At 40.1% G+C, this 25,782-nt stretch overlaps 1 protein-coding gene across 3 annotated transcripts in view; it reads right to left on the bottom strand.

Annotated features, from left to right (window-relative positions):
• The window catches only part of LOC130184000 (septin-7), a 29,136-nt gene extending 10,824 nt beyond the window's left edge, over positions 1-18,312 (bottom strand). For 2 of the 3 annotated variants that reach the window (XM_056399735.1, XM_056399736.1), the window contains exons 1-4: positions 10,336-10,474; positions 4,950-5,056; positions 1,198-1,298; positions 951-1,085 (exon numbers count right to left, since the gene is read on the bottom strand). In XM_056399735.1, the coding sequence (XP_056255710.1) occupies positions 951-1,085; positions 1,198-1,298; positions 4,950-5,056; positions 10,336-10,345 (353 nt within the window). In that variant the 5' untranslated portion in view covers positions 10,346-10,474. Of the gene's footprint in view, positions 1-950; positions 1,086-1,197; positions 1,299-4,949; positions 5,057-10,335; positions 10,475-18,046; positions 18,049-18,144 lie in introns of those variants that run through there. The other variant, XM_056399737.1, reaches the window with a different exon arrangement.
• Positions 18,313-25,782: the final 7,470 nt, after the last annotated feature.

The raw sequence follows: 25,782 nt of genomic DNA, 5'->3' as shown, positions 1-25,782 counted from the left end.
ATGGACGGATCATAGATCCTGTTCTCTCTTCCCAGGACATGTAATGACAATGAATCTTTCCCGTCAACAACAAATAACCAGCGTGCTTTAAAGACTCTTAGGAACTTAATGATCAGAGACTAGACGTCCAGTAACTTCCTCTAACTGAACAAAGACAAGTCAACGATTGTTATTATTGGACCTCGGGACTAAATACACCTGAAACCATGTCAGTACAGAGATAGCGAGAGTTAGCATTAGCACAACCGCTAACACTGTGTCAGCCACTGCCAGTTACAAACTAACAAACAACATAAACAAATAGAAGATGCTAACTCTGCTAACCGTTCTGAAAAAACGCTAACTTGCTAACTGTTCAGAAAAGATGCTAACCACGCTAACCAAACTGAAAAGGAGATTTTTTACGTGTGAAAACCATGTTAAACTAAATATTTATCGCAGCAGTGGATTTTAACAGCGTTTAAACATGTCTGGAGGAACTTTAAACATCCTGGCAAACATCTTGGTGCCATTTTTGATTATGGTCTCAGCTTTAAGAAGTAAAAAAGCATGTGTTTCCTTGTAACTGGTGAGTTGTATTAATGTCTAATTCAATGGTGTTTTTATGTCAGGACCTTTATCTACTGACCGACTCAGCTAATCAACCAACAGACTATTTATTGACAACTATACTTTTGTTCCCAGCTGAATTTACAAACATTCAAAAATAAGCCTTCGGAGGATTAATCTCCTGGTTCTGAGACAATGTGATGAGCAGATTTTAAAACAATTAATTTATCAATCGAAAAAAAAATATGTAGCATTATGTTTTTTTAAACCACTTTAATCAGTTATATACCATCTGATGCTATGAACATGGCAGGGAAGCCTTAACAAACATTGTGATGTTGAAGTGGTACATTTGTGAAATGCCTTATTTAAAATACACCTTAATAAAATGTAGTACCTACCCATGTCCAGACGGGGCAATGAAGTACAGGCAGCACTGCACTCTGCTGTCTGGCATCTGTCGTCTGTTGACCCGAGACTCTGCGTTGAGGTAATCTTCAAACTTGCTGTCGATGTAATCGGTGACTGGCTGCCAGCTGAGAACCACACACCATACAGTACAGTGATATAGTCACAGTGTATAATCATCATCATCACCATCATCATTCATAGAACTTATCTAAAACAATGACAACTAGCTGAACTCACCAGTTACTGTTGTCAACAGCGTCACCAAACCCGGGGGTGTCGACGATGGTGAGCAGAAGATGGACTCCTCCTTCCTTTACAAGAACCTTCGACTGTTCCACCTGAAAAGAGCGGGAAACGTTTGACTAAAAGATTACAAGGCTGTGGCTGTATGTCACAATTAGTCGAAATGTAATTGAATATCGCGCAGCCATGATGTCACCCTTCAAATTCAACTTTGTAAATGTATAGAAAAGATTTGCAGGTGTGGAAATTTAGAAAAACTATGTTGTTGCCACTAAACAATCTAAGATGAAGCACAGCGCCTCAAATACAAATACAATACAATACAGATGTGCTGTAACGTACGTAAGAGTTAAGAGGATGCGTTTACATTAAAGAATGAGGTCACATGTCACCTGACAGTCAGCTGACAGTCGACTGAGAGTTAACATTAAAGGCCCGTTGTGCTGAGGAAGGCGTGATCAGCGAGGAGAATGTGTGACTGATTGGATCAACCTAGTCATGAGTCAGCAGCTGTTGTATTTACGCCATGGTTCATAAAGCGAGGCGCTCTGAATGTCCCTTCAGAAAACAGCGTGCTCAGGTCTTCTCTCCGTGCAGCAGGAATTAAGAGATTTGAGTCTGTAATTCTACAGAGAGCTAGCGGCTCTCATATAATATACAACAAGAATTTATTTGATATTTTTCGGGCGAGGATGGGACGGACGTTTCGCCGAGTGACGCCTCGGCAGGAGTCTCAAGACGATTCTGGGAAAGTTCTGCTGCGATGAACGGAGGACAGGATCCCGCCTCATGTCAGGTTCAGGTGTCAGACAGCGAACGCCTCATTTATATTGATAAGGATCGTCCCATTCTCGTGGACACGATATCTTACAAACGCCTTGATGGAACTTCTTCACGTTTGGCAAAAACATTCACAAGGACTCAAGGATGAACCGATTAGATTTTGGGGATAAAAGGTCAAAGGTCAAGGTCATGGTGACCTCACAAAATGCGGGTTTGGCCTTGTGAACACAATATCTCCATAACGCCTTGAGGGAATTTCATCAAATTTGGTAAAAGCGTTCATCTGGACTCAAGGACACAGCAACTAGAATTTAGTGGCTAAAGGTCAAAGGTCAAGGTGACCTTACAAAACATGATTTTGGACTTGTTTTGAACCAGAACTCCTCAAAGGAATCCCTTCAAATTTGGCACAAACGTTCACTTGAACTCAAGGATGAGCTGATTAGATTTTGGGGGTCAAAGGTCAAAAGTTCAAGGTCACGGTTACTTTTTTGCCATTACTCAGGACTTCACACAGCAATTATGACTAAATTTCACACAAATGGTTCATATTTTATGACTCTGGATTAAACAGGGAGGTGACCTGAGTGGCGGAGGCATTTAACCATGAGGAAGTGCTTCTAGTTTCCAGTCTTCAGCCTCGGGCTTCAAGGTTCGACATGTTGTACATTCTGCTTGCCACAGCTGTAAAGAGTGGTTATCTGAGTGACCGTAGTCTTTCTGCCAGCTCCAACCAGTCTGTGTCCGTTCTCCTCTCATCTCTCTCGTCGACATCACGCCTCCGTCAAACTTGTTTTCTGCACTTTTGTTGTTATTTTAATCCTAAAATTCCACGGAAGCAGGAGTGAGTGTCTGATGCGAAAAGCGAGGCGTGCCTGTGCACTGGCAAAACAAGACTAAGCTCAGTGCACGTGGCCTCGCTGGCTAATCACCAAGTCCCTGTCCTTATATGCTCTCGGGGCAAACGGAGCCTTATTAACCAGGAACAACAGAGACATCTGGCCTATCACCTCCAAAACTTAACACCCACTCTGTCAGCTTATAATGAACAGGAATCTATTACATTCAGTATTCCTCTGGGTTTCGTCCGGTTCTCTGGCATGACTAGGAAACAAAGCGGCCACAATTATTTCAAATATAATTAGTTTGTGGCTCCTGGAGAGAGAAAAAGAAAAGTTCTCTGTATATTTATTGTCTCGGTCCGTGAAAGGATAAACGAGCAACACATACTCACATACAGTACATTTAATTTCAAGCATTAAATTCAGCATACAAAAATACATTCTCCCCTGGAGCTGAATCGCAGACAGTCTAAATCTCATTTAAACTTTTAAGAGGAGCTGAGGGGATGTAATGGGCAGGTTAACAAATTGGAAGCAGCAGAGGGGCAAGGGCAGACAGAGTCCCTCGGTGTGTTGCCAGGGATTAGAGGAGATTTAGAGCAAAGTACTAGATCACAAGGAGCAGGTGAAGGGAAGATGCTCCGCTTGCAGCTAGATTAACCCAAACTGAAGACTACTAAAGGCGGAGGACGGGAGAGAGAAGCATGTGGGAGCTTCTTCACACCAACGGTATCACCTCTCACTCTTCAAATGGACGTTTACGTATCACTCAGCCTGTCCAGGATTTCGCAGGCTTTCTTTTGGGGGGATTGTTGTGGGCTAAAATACCTGATTTTGCAGCAGCTTTTCTTAAAAGTTGTGATGCATGTTGCCATTTTTTTTGGTTTCTTTGCAATGAAACTGCAGTTGGACGTTCAGGGCCTTTAAAATCACAATAAGGTTTGAAATTGTATTTTTGTGTGCATATGTACATCCTAATATTCCTGGGATGTAATTGGTTACTATGGTAGCTCATTCCATTTAGATGAGACCATCAAATGTTTATGTTCTTTAAAGTCTAATACAAAATTGCAAAATAATAGGAACACCTCAGTCCTGTTCTAGGGTAGATTTTCTGTAAAATACTCAACACAATGAATAAATCTTTATTCTCTTTACTTTCCTAAATAGGAAACCATTTAAAAGGCAAGTTAATGTGGGGAAATGTGTCAACTGTAAAACCTAACAACAATCAATCACAATTACATGGCCTAATAAGAAACTATAACACATTCTGCCTTGGGCAAACAGACTACCTCATTGTTAAAGCAGATGAACCGGTTTCACTGTCTAACATAAACTCATGGGTGACAACAGCTGGGAGGAGCAGCCTCATAAAACAAGATCTCACACAGCAAATATTCAGCTGATGCCTGTAACACGGAGAGAGAGAAAAGGCCGGGGCACACCTGTGTTGTCAGGGTCACATCAGTCTATCATGTTTCAGTAAAGAGAAAACTAGATTAAAACTGGAATCAGCTCCTCGTGGTCGTATCCCTCCGCCACTCAGACTAGTTTCAGGTCACATCCCTGTTTATCCAGAGTCAGAGAACATATTAAACATTTGTGTGAAATTCTGTCATAATTGCTTTGAAGTCTTGAGTAATGGCTAAAAAGTGTTTTCTAAAGTCACCGTGACCTTTGACCTTTGACCACAGTTTAATCAGTCCATCCTTGAGTCCAAATGGACATTTGTGCAAAATTGGAAGCGATTCCCTTGAGCAGTTCTGGAGATATTGGGTTCAAAAAGGCCAAATTCATGTTTTGTGAGGTTACCGTGACCTTGACCTTTGACCTGTAGCCACCAAAACATCAGTTTGTTCTTGAAATCAAGTGAACGTTTGCACCAAAATCTGAAGATATTCCTTCAAGGCATTACAGAGATATTGCGTTCACAAGTCCAAAACCGTGTTTTGTGAGGTCACCGTGACCTTGACCTTTGGCCTTTAGCCTCCAAAATCTAATCAGTCCATCCTTGAGTTGTAGTGAATGTTTGAACCACATTCGAAGAAGTTCCTTCCAGTTTGTCAGCAGGTGAAATGACTTGCGTTGACACTCGAACAGAAGAAAGGTGTGTGTTACCTGTACAGTTTTTTTTATTCTGTGCGAAGGGCCCGGGTACTCGGGGGAGTAGAGGTCCGTCAGAAAGAGCGAGTTGATCAGCGTCGACTTCCCCAGCCCAGATTCCCCTGAAAGACAAAGAGCAGCGTGAGTGTGTGGGAGTGAACTCCACAGATGCATGTCATGCCTTACTTGGTTTTTAATCCTCTTTTTCATGCCAGACTGAGGCGCATGAAACAATGTCCAGATGTTTATCAGCTGCATTAGTAATGCAGTCTTTTTGCCGTTTCACATACTTCACATGTTTGAGATTCAAAAGCTTTTTTCAGCACAGGAAATAAATCCCTTTAACCTTGTTTTGTCAATTTCTTTAAAAAGGCACGTGTTAACATGAGATGAAGAAAGAGACGGCCAGGGTGCAAGTTCTATCCTCCCAAATCCTTTTCCTGTCTGCGTTTCAGGAATCTAATCAGAGAATCATGGGAAGGGAGGGGAGGGAGGATTTTAAACCACCACAGTCATCATGAAGTCTCACTTTAACAAAGGAAGAAGAAAAGAAATCAAAAAGCAAACTCTCCATTCCTAATCTTCTTGGTCTTCACACTTTGACAGTTTGAGATTCAGTTCATTTGAGGTTAAAAGACCCATGACATCACTTGCTGATTGGTCATTACTGCCTTGTTTTCTTGTTCCTTATTCCTATCATCTCATCAGCCACACTGCAACGCTTCCTGTGAGAGTGACTCTGCTAAAACAACTGTACAACAATGTCATTAAGGGAAACCAGGCCAACACTTCAACTGTTTCTTACTGTTCCAACAACAAATTACAACATCTGGATGGGCAGGGCTGGGTGTCAAAACACGGTCCTCAATCACCCAGATTCAAAATGTTGTTTTGTTATTCTCTGATCTGAGTGTCTGATTTAAATCATAATTTTTTTATCAATTATAAACTGGATTTTAATCAGGGGAAGTTCTTGTATGGCGACTTGTGTTTAGACAAATTTAACAGGCTCCTTTTCTTTAGTGAAAATCTCAAGTTCTCAATTGAAAAATGTTTTGTTTTATTATTGTACCAGAAGAAACCAGCCCTCCAGTTAGACCCACCACCCCTCTTTTGGAGAGGATTTATGGAACAACTTTTTCTTTAACTACAACTTAATGATTATCTGGTAAAGTCACATTTTTTGTGAACATTTTTTAAAACCTTGTTTCACTCGAGTCCGTAAGAGAAGAGGCCTCGAGGATTTGGATTAAACGATGAGTTTGTTAAAGTAATTCCAGATAAATCATCCAACAGAGAGCTGCTAATGTCACCCTGAATCCATGACGGTAATGTCTGTAATCCCTGAAATTATGTAGCTAATTAATTAAATGCTAACTCTTGGCTTTGGGAGCAATACTAATATTAGCTAGCATGCATTAGTTTGCTGCTATACGTAGTCAGATAGTTAGCCAGGCATGCTAATGTTAGTAGCTCTTTAATTTTGGTAAACTTTGAATAATTTAATGATAAGACATTAATCTGGTGCAATTTTCTAAAGCACATATTCAGGCTCTTTTTGGAGCTTAAATAAAAACAAAAACTCTGCATGAACCGGGAGCGCCTGGCTGTGGTAATCCAATACCATCAGCAGTGTGCCTGTTAAGACTGGGGTGAGTGGAGGGCAACAAGGAGCGGCTGAACAAAAGCTTCAGTGTGAGAGAAGAGGCAGTCATACGCCGGTCCTGACCTTTACAAGTGGCCGGGGCCAAGATGCTGCCACCGTTGCCAACAACATTCAACGCTCCACGAGAGGAGGACGGCGTGATGAAGAACATCATACAAAAGGATCCTTCACTCAACGCTGTCTCGGAGTCAAATGTTTTCCCGAGAGGGTAAAGCCACATTTATCTTGCAAACTCAACAGAAACGTTTCAGCGATCACTGAACTGGTCTGTGATGAAACATCTGTTCAAGGCTGAGCTCTTACTCACTGGAGACTGATGGTTACCAGGGGAAGGGCTGTTGTTCTGTGCAAACTGTGGGTGAAATGCATATGATATAAATGTCAGCTTGAATTAAGGAAGCCGAGAGCTAACAAGAACAGCGGGACTAAAGAGCCACACGGTGAGATACTGATCGAGGCCCAGTGAGAGGAGAGGGCGAACGAGGAGCTCTGGTTACACAAGAACCAATCATGAAGCTCAGGAGTTATGGTGATGACTCTGCCACAAGACTGACATTAGCTGTGGAGATCTGATGAGATGATAATTGGCTTTGACTGACTGAAAAATATTCTCTACCCTCGCTGCTCTGTGAGTCAGACTCGGTCCACACTGCTGCAGACGAGCGTTTCAGCTCTGTCCAAACTACCTGCCTTCAAACTCATATCGAATGACCGGTGATGTACACTGGGCATGTGCATGCCGGTGTTAACAGGAAGCAGACCGTCTACTCGCACTGTACTTGCAGAAAATACTACGAACAGGGAACAGCAGCGGTGAAAAACATCAGATATTTCTTTGCCTGGGCCGACGACAAGGTGGAACTGAGTATAAAGTGTTCATGGCAGCAGAACGTCATCGATCATTTCAGCAATAGGATCATGTGATAGGATCAGCTGTGACTGATAAGACCAAATCAAGAAGCAAACACGGATGTCCAACCTTCTGTGGCTACTTGTGAATCTTAATGTATGTTAATGTACAGCAATCAAGGAAGTCTAATTTGGAAGTAGGACAGAAGATCGCCTCGATTTGGATTTTACAAAATTAAGTGATATATTAACTATATTAATTATGTGGCATCAAATGATGTTTCATTTTAGAACAAAAACAATATGAGACTCCTGAAATTCAAGTACATAATTGAGAATCTCTGCTGGATGTGTGTTCTGGGTCATGAAAAGATGAAAAGATGTGAGTTTTCCAGGTCGACACAATATATTTCAGGACATTGTAGATTTTCTTATTTTCCATGAGTTTTCCAGGTCTAGAAAACTGGTGTAAAATATTTTTTTAGGTTTTCTGAACCAGGATATATAAAGAAGCCTTTCAGTGTCATTACAGCCAGGCATCCCAGTCTGCAGCACCAGAAGGGGCCAGACTTGCTGAGCACAGCTCACTCTGCAGCCAACACATTTCCTTTAAAGGAAATTTCCATGGGGGTTTATTCAAAAGAACTTCCCACTGTATGGAAGAAGCTGTTACAGGGGAAGCAGGTAAAGTTCGACCTGTGACAGGCAGCCCGCGTTAGGTCACTGCATTTAACAGGGCGTTCAAGAAACTGGCTAAAAATGTTGCAGATAAATGAGAAAAAAGGGAATTTTTTTGTGTTCAACATTATCGTATGAAAGCAGTAATGTTCTCTCCACTTCTCTGTGTTTATGAATGGGACTTCCCTTTCAAAAGGAGCAGGAGACAGTAAAAGTTTAACAAGTCTGCGGCATGACACAAGTGTTTAACACATATCTGTTGGCAAAGCCATCCATTTTCCTCCTGAAAGCCCCTCTCAGTTATGTGAAGGTATTCTTTCCAAAAGGGACACAAATGAGAGCATTCAACTCTCTGTCAACCAGGACCGAACACAATGAGCTCCGGCTGTAGTGGCCGACATCCAGGTCAGTTCCTGCCAATGTGTAAATCACTGCCAAATATTGACTTTGACCAACAAATGGCCCTGGCCCACTTTCAGTTGTCCGCCAACAATAGCTCCCCCCCCCCACTACATCCACACCAACACTACAACATACTTGAACCCACAGATTCTAAAAAGTCATTCAGGGGACCTTCAACTATGACTTCAGCATAAAAATACAAATTCTGTATTTTTAGTTTAACATTTTGAATTGTAATCATAACATTGGTAATTACGACAATTTACAATAGTGACTGATTTCAATTCCAATTTCTTTGTTTTTTGATGAATTATGAAAAGAAGTGGTAATTTAGATTTATTAAGACATTTGTTTGATGGCTTAATTTTTCTCTGTCTTTATTTGATAAGGGCAGAATTCCCTTCCATTTAACAAGGGAACTGTTTATGACATTAATTCTATTACTTCCTTGTTGTCTCTCTGAAACATGCATTTTCTATAAATTGTATGATATTGCATAAATTGCATTAACAGTGGGTTTCCCGCCCTGGTTGGTAAATGTGTTTTATATCACTCCAATCAACCCCTAGAAAAGGAAGGAAAAGTACAGACGATCTGACACTTCATCTCCGGCATGACAAGCGTTCGACTTGGCAAATTACCCTGCTATTCTAATTACACGCTGCACCACAAAATTGCTAGTACACAGCGGGGGGAAACTCCAGGGTGTGACTACATGAATGCAGCCAGGAAGGAGGAGGGTGCTCTGATCGCCATGGAAACAGGCTCTTTAGGCCTGGAGGCAGGTAGACACTGAAAGCCACAAACTCAGTGGACAGGATGTGACATTGTGAAATCATTCAGCGCCTCTTCCTGCCCAGGTAGCCCTGGACAACGTGCAGGAAAAAAGAAAAGGAAGGGTTCTGTGGGTGTGCCTCGCTTTAAATCAGCTGCTCTGGCTCTTTCACTTTGGCTGCATCATTGGAATGACAGGAAACCTCCCCCCCCCCACCACCACACAATCCAAGAGACACAAGCCACGCACACACAAGTGCAAACACACATATGCAGCAGCGGTGGGCTGCCTGTGCTGCTAAATTGCAAACATTTGGAGTCTTGTTTTTTGTTTTATGTGCAACGTCTCCTCCTCAACTACAATTATCTCTAATGTGTTTGGACAGATGACTGCTGGAGCTTCTGAGAAACGCATGACTGCTCAACACACCAACATGGTGGGTTATAACACAGACATCTTCTCATTTCAATAAGTAAACAGACTGAGAAATGGTCATTCCATCAGTGTTTGTTTGCCTCAGATCAATGCCATAGACTGTAAATAAAGATGGACGTAGTCACCTGTGGGTGACCTCATGGAGGAGCGGTTTTGAAGCTCAGAGTGAGCTGCCCCACCGTCGCCATCTTGGCAGTGTCTGATTCAGCCCCTAATTCCCATCTAATCCAAAAATGGTCAAAGAGGAGGGGGGCATGTGGAGCTGGGATTTCAGTGCATGCCGGTTTGTGGCAAGCATACGCTCACCACCTGTCACTCAAAGAGGCCACGCCCTCATTAGACATAACTTTAAGCCTTAATAAAATGTAAACAGGTGAATTATATAAACAGGTGTCATGAAGCAGGAAATTATCTCTTTTGTACCAGGCTGTAAACATGTTCAAATCACCATCATGCATGATTGATGCATTAGCATAGTTTATTTTTATGCACGATCCATGTTGATAAAGACACAAAAAAATTGAAAATGCAGAAAATTATGTAAAAAAATGTTTTTATTTAAAAGCAATAAAAGAGAATTTAAAATCATTACTCACCTACAACCATGAGTGTGAACTCAAAACCTCTCTTCACTGATTTTCTGTAAACTTGGTTGGGTAGATTTGCAAAGCCCACATAGCCCTCCAGGTTCTTCTGTTGCTGTGGACCAAAAAATATAAAATCCTGGTGAGACAAAGGTGAAACTATAACCTCAAAGATCTCATATTAGACCTTTTAGGCTGTAGGTGTCACTAGATTCAAATGACTCAATGTCAAATATTTAAAAAAAAAACAAAAAACAAAATCCATTTATGAGCATTTGGTGAACAGTGAATTTTTATGAGCCATTTTTACTACAGTTGATTCGGTCTGTAGAGCCCAGAGACTAAGCCGGCAGATGTGAGTCAGAGTACTTACAGCTGGGTTGGAGGCCAGTCGAAGGAGGCAGGTCGAGGAGGCAGGTGCACAAACACAGAGAAGAGAGACAGAAAGAAATTAGTAAAAAAATAAAAAAAACTCTTTAAATCACAGAGGATTTCTTTCTTAGCTCTGCTTATCTGCTGGCAGGTTTGCTACCTCTTGGTATATGAATGAATAATTTCACCAATATACACAGAGGCTCGAAATATAAATCTATCTCACTGAGTAACAGCAGATATAAAATAGAGATCTACCATGAATCTGGAGAACAGGTTTCAGTTTTTGTTTGACAGTTAACAGACATGACACTCAGTCAGTTAACGACCTCTTCCACTAGGAACTAAAACACTTACGCAGCTGTCGCACCTTTTTAAACGTGTTTTATATCACAATTTTCAGAACAATCTCAGCTCTTTCTATGATGAGCCCCCTTTTGTCCTAGAACACTTTGTAAACCGTTCATTTGCCCCTAATGCTGAAAAATTTAAACCCGGTTTTTGAAATTCTTCATATCTCTTGTGAAAACAAACCTTTACTGATGTGGATGAATTGTTTTGGTGATTAAAATGGGTTTATCAAAGTCTTAGGTTCCTAAAATTAGCACAGTATATACATAAAATGGTAGATAAATGTATAATAAATGCCTAAAATGAACGAAATGTTAGAGGCCTCCTCATTGGCCTTCTAGAGTCACTTAATCTTGCAAAACTATGAACCGGAGATTAGAGTCTAAAAATTCTAACATTTAAACCATGGCTGTATTATCCCAAAGATATTAATAGAAACATCTTGAAGACGTCAGTGGGTTAAAGAATGTCCTTGACTGTTGACATAACACATTTCTACAGTACTATGCATCAACAACAGTCAGACCTACACTAGAGTAACTGTACTGTATCACTGAACAGCCATTTCCTGTGTGTTTATAGGAGCTGTCACCGGTTAATCTGAATTTAACCTGATGCATCCTTCACTCGTCGCACTGGACTCACTAACCACTTACACATGGACACACATTTCAAAACAGACTATCAGACTTCTGGCTTACATCCCTGGGCCCGCTGCTTCCTGCCGTGGAGACAGCTGACAAACATTCAGCCTGAATCAGTGCGCTAACGTCTGAGAACACAACTTCATCTCTAATGTGAAGGGACACGCGAAGAGACTAACGGCAGGATGTTGAAGTGAAACGCTTGGTTTTGGTTGCACTGAAAGTGATGTCAGCTCAACACTGTGCTCTTTCACATACAGTTCATAAAAAGCATCACCAGCAACCTTGCTGCTATTCCGACATTTTGTGGCTACGGTGTGATTATCAACAGGAGATGTGTCACGTACACTGATATGTGCAGCACTGTATTAACCAACTGTGACTGCGTACGCACGTACTCTGCTTCAGAAAATTACTTGCTGAATTTGGGTCCGATTATGCATCAAATTTCAGTTACCGGCACTTGAGCTGTTTTACTGTCTTATTTGGTTGTAATCTGTCATCACAGATATTGTATAACAGTATGGACTCAAGCATCACCATCTACAGTCAGACCCGTCACATCCTTGCACTAGGGATGTCACTTTTTGTTCAAAATTCAAACAGTCGTTCGAACATGGGTGAGAAGTTTATATTCGAGCTGTTCAAAATGTAGCTGCATTCTCTATAAGTGCATCGGAGCATCAGCAGGAAATATTGCTAATAAAAAAAAATGAGCTGAACTTGATCCAAATCATGTTGATAGATTTGTTTCTGGCAAATAATATGAGACTTGACTATCGGTTCCATGTTTTACCTCGCTATAGTTTTAGTTCAAAGGTGTGGGAGCTCCCACTTGTTGTCTGTCCTACTGTGTGTTCTGTGTTACTGTGGCACTTTGAGACTTTGAGTTTCACTAAATGAAAAGTTCAGCACATTGTGTTTTTGAAAATAACGGACAAAAAGCCTTTAACTATCACATACTGAAAAGATACAATCTACTTGGTTTTGAGAGCTTTACTCATCTTTACTCTGCTTTTTCCCGAATTAGTTTATAAATGTATCAGCAGTTTAACCCTAGAGTCTCTCTCCAGATATATGAATGGCATCATAGATCTAAATTTGGACAATCAGTTTTCTCCATAAAGGGCTGTCAACTGTGGAACACATGACCAACTGAAATCCAGTTAACTCCAGATATAAATTCCTTCACAACAAAGGCTAAGTGCTGATAAAAGCAAACCAGAGCTTTACTTATTATTAGCTAATTGTATTGTTAATTACAATTAATGTTGATTGTCTTTGTTTGACTATTTTTATTTATATCCTAATTATAAGATATTATCAATTGTGTTGTCTGTTATGTGTTGTTTTTGCTTTTAACAGATTTAATTATACATGTAAAAGCCCAACTATGGACAGGAGTGGAAAATAAGCATAAGCTATAAACTCTTTGTGCAACACATTAGTTTCATGCCGTATTTTGAAACTATGTTAAATTACACTGTCCCAATCAAATAAATAAGTAAACTACAAAAACAAACAAACAAAAAAACAACAACTCAAAAACAGAAACAAGTATTGGGCCAACTTGGTTGTGGTAATTACCACTGCACTAGACAAAGTCAAAGTAAGCATGTATGCAAAAAAAAAGAAAAAAAAAAGGTGTTTTACAACTTCCTGGAATATTTAAATGGGTTGACTAAAGGAAGGCATTGCTTCTTTTAAGGCACCACTCATTAAATAGTTCAGATACCATTCTCTAAAAGAGAACCAATAAACTTTGTGTTCAGCTTAAGCTCCAAGACAGTGTCACTGACCAAAGAAATCACTACAGGAAAGCAACTCGACAATAACAGTCACAAAAATGCAGGGTGCGCTGGTGGTTGTTAAACTAGCGGAAACAATGTGGGGAGCCTCCAGGAAGCTGGGGTTACAAGGAGGTCCGACCAGCCCAGAGGCAGGGCCCTGAGCACCGAGTATGAACTGACAGCAGTGAGGATACCAATGCTTTCTGACAAATCCCTTCCCACGACCTTAGGACAGTGCAGAAATTTCATGCATCATCCCACAGTTATTCGTCCAGAGTTCTCTGTTGATACGACTCGGCTCCTTTCACACGGCACCTAAAAATGTCCCAAATCAAACTTTCCCCTCACATCAGAGCTGCTTGATATGGAAAGAAATCTCATGTCTTAAATACCAAATATCTTAGCAATGCGATGCGACTGTGGGTTCACACTGACTCGTGTAGCAACAGTGAAAATTCTTCAAAAGACATTAATGCTGTTCATAGAAGAATGTTTCTTTTTGAGGCTGCATTAAAATAAATTTCCAAATCATTAAGGATGATTTCTTTTTCTCCACTAAGTAACAGACCACGTCTTTTTCCGCACATTTTCTGCACCACTCAATTCTCACCGTCTTCCACTACAGATCACAGACTACGTCCCTGAAACCTGTTCCATTAGATGACTCATTATGAGCAACATATTCTAAATACTTTGGATTACTTCAACATTGTCTTACAATTTATGCAACAGTATGAATTAAGCAGTCACGCAATACTGCTTACTCAGACTATTATTCATGTTTTCTTCCATTCTCAATCTCAATCATGACACAAGTTTGTGGTATAAAATCAGATCTGAAGCCATGAACATAGAAACAAATTACAGGATCAAAATTATGTTTATGCCCTAAACTCTTCTACACGGACAGACCAGAACAAACTAAGAGCACACTCAGTGCAGTCGTCATAGTCTTCCCCCTGGTATTTGACTGCCATGCCATCTGACACTCTGTCAGTCTGTCAGTCTGGCTGAATGCCTGACCTGCCCATCTGTGCTATGTCATTGGCACTATGCAAACAGCACAGACGAAATATCACTTGGCTCTGGCTGCAAGATATCACCAATTACAGTCCATTGATAGCCTTAGATGTTGAATTACTCATTATGGAGCACATTTATCTGTGTCCCACAGCTTGGGACCAAAGATGTCTGCTTCTCTTCTAGATGTTTGTTGTGGTGATACCACTTCCATTAGATTTGAATATTGTTAGTTCAATTGTTAATTTTGCTTACCAGGCATGCAACGCCAGGTATTTAACACCAAAACATGGCACCATACAACGGTCTGTCAACCTCCCACAAACTAAACAGGAACAGAAATTAAATCGATGCTGTTATTGATCCTCATACAATTGCTAAATAGAGAAATATTCCTGTGCTTGTTGATGGAGATGATCTATTAATGTTCTTGTCATCACACTGAGAGCCCTGTTTTTTGTCCATGGGTTTGGTAATTTCCTGACCTTCAAATTCCCTTTGCCCGTCTGTGTGGGTATCTTGACACCACACACAGAGCACACGGTGCACGGGTCGGAGGAGTTGCACAAACAGGTGGTAGGTTCTTCCAATTGAGGCAGTGCAAAGCGAGTTGTCTTTATTTTGATGAAAAATGTTGCTCAGAATAGACGTCTCTGTTTCTGGCGCAATGTCAATCTGCTGCCACTTACACTGAGAAAATGCACCGCAGTGATGGAATAACGCTTAAAGTAAATAAACCATTTTAACTAATCCCTCCCCAGCAGGTAATTAACGTTTATCGTGTTAAAAGCAGGAACCTCTTTAAATCACTTATCTATAAATTAGTGTGAGAGATTCTGACAGTGTCTGCTGTCCACAGCTGCTTTGCACTGAACTCAGCTGTCAGTTAGGGGTATAACAATCTATCAATCTAGATCAATACATCGATTCAGTGATGTCACTGTGACCTGTCAGCATATTGACACCAACTGGGAAATAAAGAATTATGTTCCTCAGACTAGGGATCGACTGATTATCGATGGTAATATTCAGCATTTTCCTATTATCATTACTGTTGTGTTTTATTAACCAATAAAATAAAATATCTCTGAGTAAATGTGTTACTGCGTACAATTTCGAAAAAAAGGGGAGGGATAAAAGATCTTATTTGGTGATAATAATAATATATGATAAAACTATTAAATTAAAAAAAACATCTCTAAGCTGCCAGGTGAATCAGTTCACAGGTGAGAACAGCACCAATACCTACCAATTAATTCCATTCAGGCTCTTTGCAGCCTGTACATACAACTGATAATTACTAATATACACTCAGTGTTCAGTTTATTAGAAACATCTAGCTAAAACTGATGTAGTCTAACACAACAGTCCTGCAGTAAATCCTCCTGCATGGAGGTTATAATGGTCAGTTTTTATTTAAATTGTTTTAGACAGTTGTTGATGATCATTGTGTAGGATGTGTGTGGAGCTGTGTTATATTATACAGGTGTGTCTGTTATTTACCTACATTCATTGATAGAAATGGGGTCGACAAAATAATAGAAACACCTGGACGACACAGTGAGTGTCCTTCTACAGCAGTAGTTTTGTGTTGGCATATCGGTTCCAAATATCTGTTCTCTCCTTGATTACCAATGATGTGCATACACTCAACAAAGGTGACATCATAGCAGCTGATTAGCTAGTGTGACCAGTGAAAAGCACCATCACCACCACCACCACCACGTGTGAGGAAGATCAGCCAACTGTATGACGATGGCCGATGATTGCACCACTTAAAACTAAATTGGAGCATTTCTGTATCTCACAGGAAGACTCCACTTTAGTAACAGAGATGAGGCAGACTATAGAAACAGGAGCTTGAACTGCAAAGTGTGGACGTGCAGCAAGTCCTGCACAGAGGCTCTGACTTAGACCCAAGGATCAAGATGCTGCCATTCCTAAGTGGGGAGGAGAGAGATGCACCTTTCCAGTGTGTAATACACAAAGCGGCAGGGCTGTCAGACCAGAGAGATCATATCAAAGATCGTCTATAACAAAATATGACGCATTACAAGCAGCTGCAATGATAAGAAATGGTACACTTCCTCTCTAAGTGGGTGTGGTCGTAATTGCTTGTTCATGTCAGAACATAACAACAATACAACACTGAATACAGTATGAATTTTCATTGTAAAAAATTTTAAATTGATGACATGATTTTTGTGAAGATGTGTACCAAACAAAAAACTATCTTTTACGTCTGGAGAATATGATGTGTAGGCCGGGGGCATCTCTCTAGCACCACAACGCACAACAATGTTGTGACACATTTTACCTTTATCATAGAAATTGCAGCTCCTGCGATTTGGACATTGCACTCGGCCATATTGCGATTTTTGATGATTTGTTTTGCAGCCCTGGTGCAAATGCTGTTGCGTCTCATTTTATGGTCTGATGTGATCATTTATGACAGTAGATATTAAACTGACACAACATTTTGGTTCTATCATTCTTGTATGCGAGTTAAATAAAAACCCACACCATGCAGACTTGAGGTGCTGTGAGTTCAGATCATGTATGTCTGCACCATTTAAAACATCAGCATGATTTCCTGAAGGGAGCCTCTTTCCGTTTGTTGAGCAGTCATGCGTCACTGTGTTTGGCACTGCAGTTTCTGAACGATGACAACAGCGATGTGATTGCAAAGAGTGAACTTATTAAATTACCACACCCTCCTTCATTTATATTCCACCTCAGCTACACCTACATGAACCAAAATAGCAGGTGCGCTTGAAGAGACACAGTCCAACAACCACACACACACGCACGCACGCAGTCGGTGCGCTTGCGCGGTTAGAAAAGGCTCCTGAGCTGACAAGTTAGCTGCTTTCAGTATTGCGGGCTGACCTGTTTCACCACCTGGGAGGATCATGCTAACACACGAAGCTCATTCTTCCTCACACACTGCAACAGCACAAAGTTCACAACACACTAGGAATATAAACTGGGTAGCTACTCACTCAACTGTGACAAAAACAACAGATAATAGCAGGGTAACACATATACGAAAAATCAAACCATAACGTCAAATAATAGATGTCATAGCCAAACTCCATTTAGAAATAGCAATAGCGCTATCTAGAGCGTTTAAACTGACTGCTAGACGTTGGCTTATATAATGTAAGTAACACAGCTACGGATTTTCAACATTTAAACCTGGTTTTAATCCCCATTATGTTAACAATAACCTTAAGGTAACGTTTCACCACAACACAGCATGGTGGGCGGTAGCAACCGGCGTGAACTAGGTTAACTTTAGTTTAAAATAGGTGCTATGGTTCTACGCCAAACAAACCGGAAGAAGACCACAATTACGAGGTGTGTAGCTACGTTGCCGGGAAAAGCAATGAGACAATAAACTACTAGCCGTTAGTTAGTTAGTTAGTTAGTTAGTTAGTTAGTAAGTTACTCGGATGGGGGGGCTATGCTAACGTTAAACACTACATCCCACTTTATTTCCAAGCATTTCATTTCCCCTACGTAGAAAACTGGTCGCCAAACAACGGCTGAACTATTCAAAAAGTTAGCGTCACACTGGGGACGACATTAACACACGCAAACGGGACACAGGGTTAGAGGTTTAAAATTGTAAGGAAACTCACCCATTATGCCGCCGTTTCCGTCTGCCTCTCCAACCAAAGTTTCTCCGCTTGGCATTCCCTCTAACAAACTCAACACTCAACTCAGCAAAGAAGTAGTAGTAGTAGTAGTAGTTGTAGTAGTTGTAGTAGTAGTGGGATACGCACGTTATTCGACGCAACGGCAAGTAAGTGACGCGAGAACGCCAAAGCAAAATGCGTACGTTCTCCTTGGAGAATACAGGTTGCGAGTTATCGCGAGATTTATACTAAACAGCAAACTCAAGACCTACATTTTTAGTCCAGTTTTATTGAATTTTATTTATTTATATATTTTAAGCTGTTTTACTGGTATGTACTTTTGTGTTCTATGATTATATAATTTATTATTATTATATTATTGTTTTACTTTTAATGCCTTACTTTTATTTCTGGTTATTTATTTTATTAATTTTACTTTTTTCTACTTCCAAGCATTTCCTCTCTTTTAGCACTTTATTATTTTATCTTTACTACTTTGTCTTAATTTTTTTATTTGATTTTTTTTTAATACCCTACCATTTATTTCTGGTTTTACTCACTTTAATACATGTGTTCTTTTTTAGTATTTTATCATTTTATCACTCTGAGATTCATGATAGCATTTGCTCAGTTCCTGTTATTATTGTCTTATTTTTTATTGTTTTTATTTATCATTTGGTCATTTATTGTTCTGTGTGTGTGTGTGTGTGTGTGTGTGTGTGTGTGTGTGTGTGTGTGAGGGGTTGTTTTTTATTACTTTTATTTTGTAAAGCACTTTGTGTTACATTGTTTGGGTTAGGATTATTGTTTGTTGGAAAAGTGCTATACAAATAAAGTCTGATTGATTGATTGACGGAACCAACTACCATGTAAAATTACAACCTCATGCTACACTGAGATACTCTTTCTCAACTGTCTCTGTCAATACTAATACTAATAATTACATACAACTGGACTAACACCAACAGAAACGTAATGACTGTGTGATTAATAAAGACCGTCAACACTTCTCTTATTATAACTAATGAGGGAATTATAACAATCTACACATTCGCACACTTCCCACATAAGAAGTTTTTTTTCATAATAATCTTTATGACAGTTCTAATACTTTTATATACTTTATTATTTCAAATTTAACTTTATTCAAATTTTCAACCATTCTGTGTCATGCCATCAACATGATCTGTAAATTAGGAGGCTATCTTTACATGCACACTAGTCCCTGTTATGTATTACCCTGGTTTTAACCGTATTCAGGACATGACATAGAACATGACCTGATTATCCATATCAGCTTACTGTTTGTCTGTGTAATTTCTGTACTGGGGAAGCAGGTGTTATTAATATGAGGCTTTCACTTAAGGCTGTCCTGACTACATTTTAGGCTAAAATGCAATTAGTACATCATTTTATATAATATTTATTAATAATAAATATAATTATTATTTTAGTTATCTCTTTTTTCCTGTAATTATACAACTTTCAGCTGCACACACCAAGAGAGAAGATGTGTTTGTGAATCTGTTGTAGCAGAAAGGAGTCGGTGTTTTGGGGCAGGATTTAGAAAAACTCTCATTAACATCAGCATTAACAAAAACCTCAACATTGCCAAGCCTACAGCAGCACTGAAGAGGTGTGTGCACCAACTGCTGTTATATAACTGAAACTGAAACTAACCCCTGTTTTCATATATTCTGTGGCTCCCTGTGAAAGATACGCCTCCAGGAGAAAACATCTGGATTTAGAGCTGATAAGCTGCTTATACCAAAATGCCTGGATTTGCCTGCCTGTCATCAATGACATAAAGGCCTTCATTCATTTCTGGACAGCCTAATTGTTCCTTTTGGTGAACCTGCCGACTCAGTGAGTTGAGGGCAAGTCTGCGCACATACAGTATAATGTGAGAGTCTCCTGTCAGTATGTAAATGAACTGAGAGCACTGTGTTTTCTCAATGAAGTAAGGGGCGCACCTGACGGCAGGGACTGAGTGGTTCAGGAGCAATTAAAAAATATTTCAAATATGACAGTCAACAGCGCCATCTAGAGGTTATTTACATTACATACAATTTACAGTAGTTCTTTTTCCAGGTTTCATGGAAGGTGTAGACAAATATTTGTCATATTCAAACCAGTCCTCAACTGAAGCAGACATTCATGCACCTGTCCTGACAGCTGGACAGCGCAACTGTAACTGACAAATTAAACATAGAATAGAGTTGTGAATGAAGGTACAGGTGAACTTCACTGACACAAGTTTGCATAATAAAGAGGTGGATAAATCTTATTTAGTAACAAGTATAAATTACAGTAGAAATGTAAAATAATCCTTCATAGCTCAGTGAGGACAGTGCAACAGTCTGACAGGTTGACTGGAAGCTGTTGCAGCCGTCCATAAGTGATGGAGGGAAGGTGCAAAAAGTCCAGGAGCCGTTATTCATCATCAGTCTTAGTGTTAGAAAACGTTTTACACTGTGGTTTTACAGTTTAACGTTAGCACACATGCTAACTTCAGCTACAATAACAAGTTACTCCTCACATATATGATATTAGCCTGTAAGACTAATGTAACAGTTGTGACAGCTAACCGTGTTAGCAGCATCTTAGCACGGCTCAGCCAGGAGCCTGTTGCTGTCAGGTTGCTGATGCAGGTGGGTTTACCTGGTGTCCTCGAGGACACAGGTCAGATCCCCCCTCCCTCCTCCCCAGCTCCACCCTCTCATCCAGATATGGTTTCTTCTGGCGCCAAAAAACCAAGATGGCGATGTCCAGTAACCCAAACTCGAGGCTTCAAAACAGCAGTTCACAAACCAATGGGTGACGTCACAGCAGTTTGCCACTTAACACTCACACACACACACACACACACACACACACACACACACACACACACACACACAGTACAGTATACAGAACACCATATGTTAGTGTTTGCGGACCGAAGATCTAGTTTATTGAACAAGGTTCCCTGAGCTGATGGAATCTGGTGCCGCAGCAAATGAATTGATCATTGTCACATTTGTACTGTTTCTTTTATGGTATATGAATCATATACCATAAAACCCATTAAAATATACCATAAAAATACCATCATATAATATGGTGCATGCACAAACACACAGCCTTGTAAAGTCCAGGCAGGAAGAGAAGAGCAAGAAGCTCCTGGTTCAGCTTCATCCCTGGTTCTTTCTTGTTGCATGTTCTCCTTGTGTTTCTGATCACTAGAACAAAGACATGACATTTAATTCACTGAGGATTCTCTCAGGTTTGAATGTGTGTGTGTTTGTGATTGTGTGTTGTTGTTGTGTGATAAACCCTTTTCCTGCTTTCCTCCCAGTGCATGCTGGGATACATTCCAGTACTTCAAACTCTTTTTGTTTGAAGTTTGAATGTTTGATGTAATGAAAATAGTTTGTTACATTTCATCCAGAATCACAAAGTTTGAATGTAAAAGTCACATAAATGTAAAACTAATAAGATTTACCCTGAAATTACAGAGAAGATCTTTAAATTGATCGTATGGACATTAACCTTCATGAAAATAAGCTACATTTTTAATTACAGATAATTAGTCATTTTTACACAGATTTGTATGTAATTTAAGAAAGCAGAAAAAATACTGTATAAATAATACAGTAATTTTTCTTTACAAAAATGGGAAATAAATGTGATTTATTATTATTGGCATAATGCTTAAAATAGAAGTTTGGCTGTTAATTCACAAATAATTTCTGTCATTTTACAGACTTTTGTACACAATTAAAAAAACAGAAAATTACTGTTAGAAAACGTAGTTTTTTGCGTAAAATTGGGATTTTTTTACAGTGTACCCTTGGATCAGACCCATAGGAGCGTGTCAGTGTCAGTTTGGGTTGAAATAAGTGGGCTACTTTCTTCAGGTTGGAGGACTGTCATCGTCATGGTTACAATAATAAAGGTTAAGGTTGTGAAACGGCCATGGATAAAACAAACATCCACCCTGACCCCCATGATGTCATCTAACTTGCCCCTTTGCCTCCGTCACTACTACAGCCGCTGCAGGTTGCTTTCCTCGTCCCTCACGATGCACAGTATTAAAAACTACACATCATGTTGTTTGTGTGACTCTGCTGTTCAGTGACTGAGTTATCCCATAATGCTCCAGGTGTCAGTGTGGGTAATATAATGCAGCTAGCGTGAGCCTGATTTGTTTTGTGACTAATGACATCGTTACATAAGGAAAACTTGACCTCGTACTTGAATGTTTTGCTGAGAAGCACAAATTCTGAGAGATGCGGTAAAACGATGAATGAGGTCGAGCAGCCACCGAGACGAAGCAGCGTGAGATTTAATAGCAGCACTCAGATGAAATCGTGGCACATAATAAAGCCATCAGTGATCCAAGTAGTGTTTTCATGAATCTAATTTCACATTGAGGAGATGGGATTATTATTCAGCACCTACACACAATTCCAATTTCACCATCAGCCAAGTAATTTCCTTTCTCAGATGTTAAGGATCTCGTTGGCTGAGGTGGAAGGGTATCATCCACAGTGCCAATATATTGGCAAATGACTCAACATATGCAAATATTTCCTGGTCTGTTATTCAGCAGTGGAAAAATGTTGAAACAAACAGCAGCTTCCGTCTGTTTTTCATCAACACTGTGTCTCTGTTCAGCAGCAAACAACCGTCCCTTTGTCAATTGAGAGTGGGTTTGCTTCGTGCTCATTCCATGCACGGTATCTATTTACTGTCCCTTTGCAGCAGGGTGCTCGGGGAGGTGCACATAATGCGCTCATGCATGAACTACACGGGCAAGAGAGGATAATGATTGGAGCTGGTGGAGGAGCTGCCTGTCATCTCCAGCAGCAGCTCATTAGGAAGGGGAAGAAGAAAGTGGACTCTTCTTCCCAGAGCAGACCAAGGGAAGCTGGAGAAGTGCTGCAGCCCAACAGTTCCCTCACTTTACACATTTTAACACCCGCAATCTCAAGAGACAGACGACGCCATTTCATATTCCATTCATTTTTTTGTAGGCGCCACACAGACTGTAGGCTGGGCTTTGAATGAAGTGGTTTTATTGCGGATCTTTCAATGGAATTAATTTGATTTCTGTTATTAATTTGATGGACCAAAAGTCAGGGGCATTTAATTACTGGAAAACAGAGATCAAGAGGAAGTCATCAAAAAGATATTTACAAAACGTTTAAAATGAAATGTCAGAGTCAGCTGTTGGTTTTGTGATTTATTTATATCTAATCATCATTTATGTCTTGTGAGAAGCATTACGACTGCATCATTAGGAACAAATTAAACAAGTGCGCCCACTACAGCACAGAATATAACAGTAATAGAGTGTTTCACAGTTTTCTCACCAATCAACATCAGTGTTACATGATGCAAACATGTGGGCTACACAAGGTCATTCTTATATTGTTGGTAGATCATTGATCTCAGTGCTTTGTGCTAACAAGTTAGCATTTATCCACAGAAACATCTTTCTTTAAGTAATAAAACTATGCTGATGGATTGTCTGGGTTTTGTATATTATTATATATTTATCCTGTTTATCCAGAGTCATATAAAAGATTAGCCATTTGTGGGTTTTCTGAGGTCACCATGACCTTTAACCTTTAGCCACCAAATCTAATCAGTTCATCCTTGGGTCCAAGTGAACAAAGAAGTTCCTTCAAGGCGTTATGGTGATATCGCATTCACAATGCCAAGACCGCATTTTGTGAGGTCACTGTGACCTTGACCTTTGAACTCGGACTTTTAGCCACTAAATTCTAATCAGTTTGTCCTTGAGTCTAGATGAACGTTTTTACCAAATCTGAAATGTAGAGCTGGTCATGGTTGTTAGTACTAAGCCTGCTTTCTCTGCTTGGTGTCTCTTATGTTCAGTTATTCCTCTTCCTCCTTTAGTAATTATGACACATGGAATCAAAGTAGTTTATTTGCTGTAATGGAGGCGAGGCTCAGTGTATTGGAAGTGCTCCTCCTCTTCCCTGCAGTTCCCGAGCAGCCGCGAAACCAGAGTGGCTCGGTAGACTGCAGGTCGGCACTCTGCTGACCAGTGGTGGAAATATCATCAGTCAGTCAGTCAGTCAGTCAGTCAGAATCAAAGGACTGGAAAGTTGCGAGGGGCTGGGGTTACTGGAGGACAGGTGGGAACGGCGAGTTAGACAAGTTAGTGAACATGGCAAAGAATGAATGGATAACTGAATGAATGTGAATGAACTGTGGCAGTGCAAGTAATTCTCTGTGTTCCTCTGTTTGCCTCAGTAAAGTCTAAAGCTGATGACTAACACGGAAAAAACTTCTACTCAGGGATGGAAAAAGGAGTTCTGTCCAGATGGTAACTGTCAAACCCGGGTCCCTTACTGAGCCCTGTTTGTTTTTATACATTTTATTACATGTGAGAGACGCTGGCATTTTTCCACTCCTCCCTCCACTCCCCAAACTTTTAAAACTATAGAATAACAACCTGAGCTCAACACTGAGGATTGAAATCTCTTTGAAACCACCTACTCCGTCCTACACAAGGAGGAGGCTGCGAGTTAGTGTTTTTTTTTCTTTCTTTCTTTCTTTTTTTTTTGAGAACGTAGCACATAAATAAACTTTCAAAATAATAGTATGAGGCATCCACTTTTCACAAAGCACAAGCTGAACAAAGAGGCTTTCAGTGGAAGTCAGCTTTGATTATTCCATCCATGAATCAGCTGGAGACTTACCCAGAGAAAAACACACCTTCGAGGGCTTCAGATCCAGATTGTGAAACTCTGTTGCACATTTCCAATGTTTATCTTCATTGATTGATCAGATTTCAGTGTTTGGATGAGGTGGAATGAGATTAGATTCTGATAGATGTGGTCACGTTCATATTTCACTTTCACTGGAAAAAAAGAAAAATGATGATGTAATTTTTGTTGGGTCTGTAAGCGTCAACCTCCAACGCTGAAAACTGCAGTTCCTCTAATGGCCACTAGAGTCTGGCTCCAACAGTGAGTCAGTCCCCATAGACTCCCATGTTAAAATGTCCAACTTTACAGCAGAAATAAACATGTTTACAGCCTGGTACAAAAACTGTTTTGGTCTCTAGAGCTGATTTCCTCCTTCATGACACCTGTTTATATAACTCACCTGTTTACATTTTATTTAGGCTTAAAGTTACTTATAATTGAGGGCGTGGCCTCTTTGAGTGACAGGTGGTCTTTGCTTCACATATAGTATATTTGGATTTTGCACTTATGCCATATTGTGATTTCGATAATTATTCAAATAATTGTTCAGCACTAAATGAGAGTGACTGTGATTATTGTGGAAACATAAAAAGAGCAAGTCAATATTTCTTCATCTGACTCATCTGCACAGACACACACACACACACATACACGAGTTTGATTCCTCAAAGGTCAGGAAGTGAATCAATCACAGCCTGGTGACATCTGTAGCTGCACATCCTCCACACATTCCCTCATTAATACAGAACAGTGAGAGAAACAGAGGAAAAAGCTTGGCCCCTCCTGCCACATGCTATTGTGCATTTATACAAAATGGCATGTTTTTATTTGCAAAGTACAATGAATTAATATAATACAACAGTGAGCCAGTGTTTTTTGTTTTTTTTAATTAAATTTTTTTCTTGGTTTTTCATCT

The sequence above is a fragment of the Seriola aureovittata genome, chromosome 16, assembly GCF_021018895.1.
Source record: "Seriola aureovittata isolate HTS-2021-v1 ecotype China chromosome 16, ASM2101889v1, whole genome shotgun sequence".
NCBI classification, from domain to species: domain Eukaryota; kingdom Metazoa; phylum Chordata; class Actinopteri; order Carangiformes; family Carangidae; genus Seriola; species Seriola aureovittata.
This window is presented reverse-complemented; position numbering and strand designations above follow the sequence as displayed.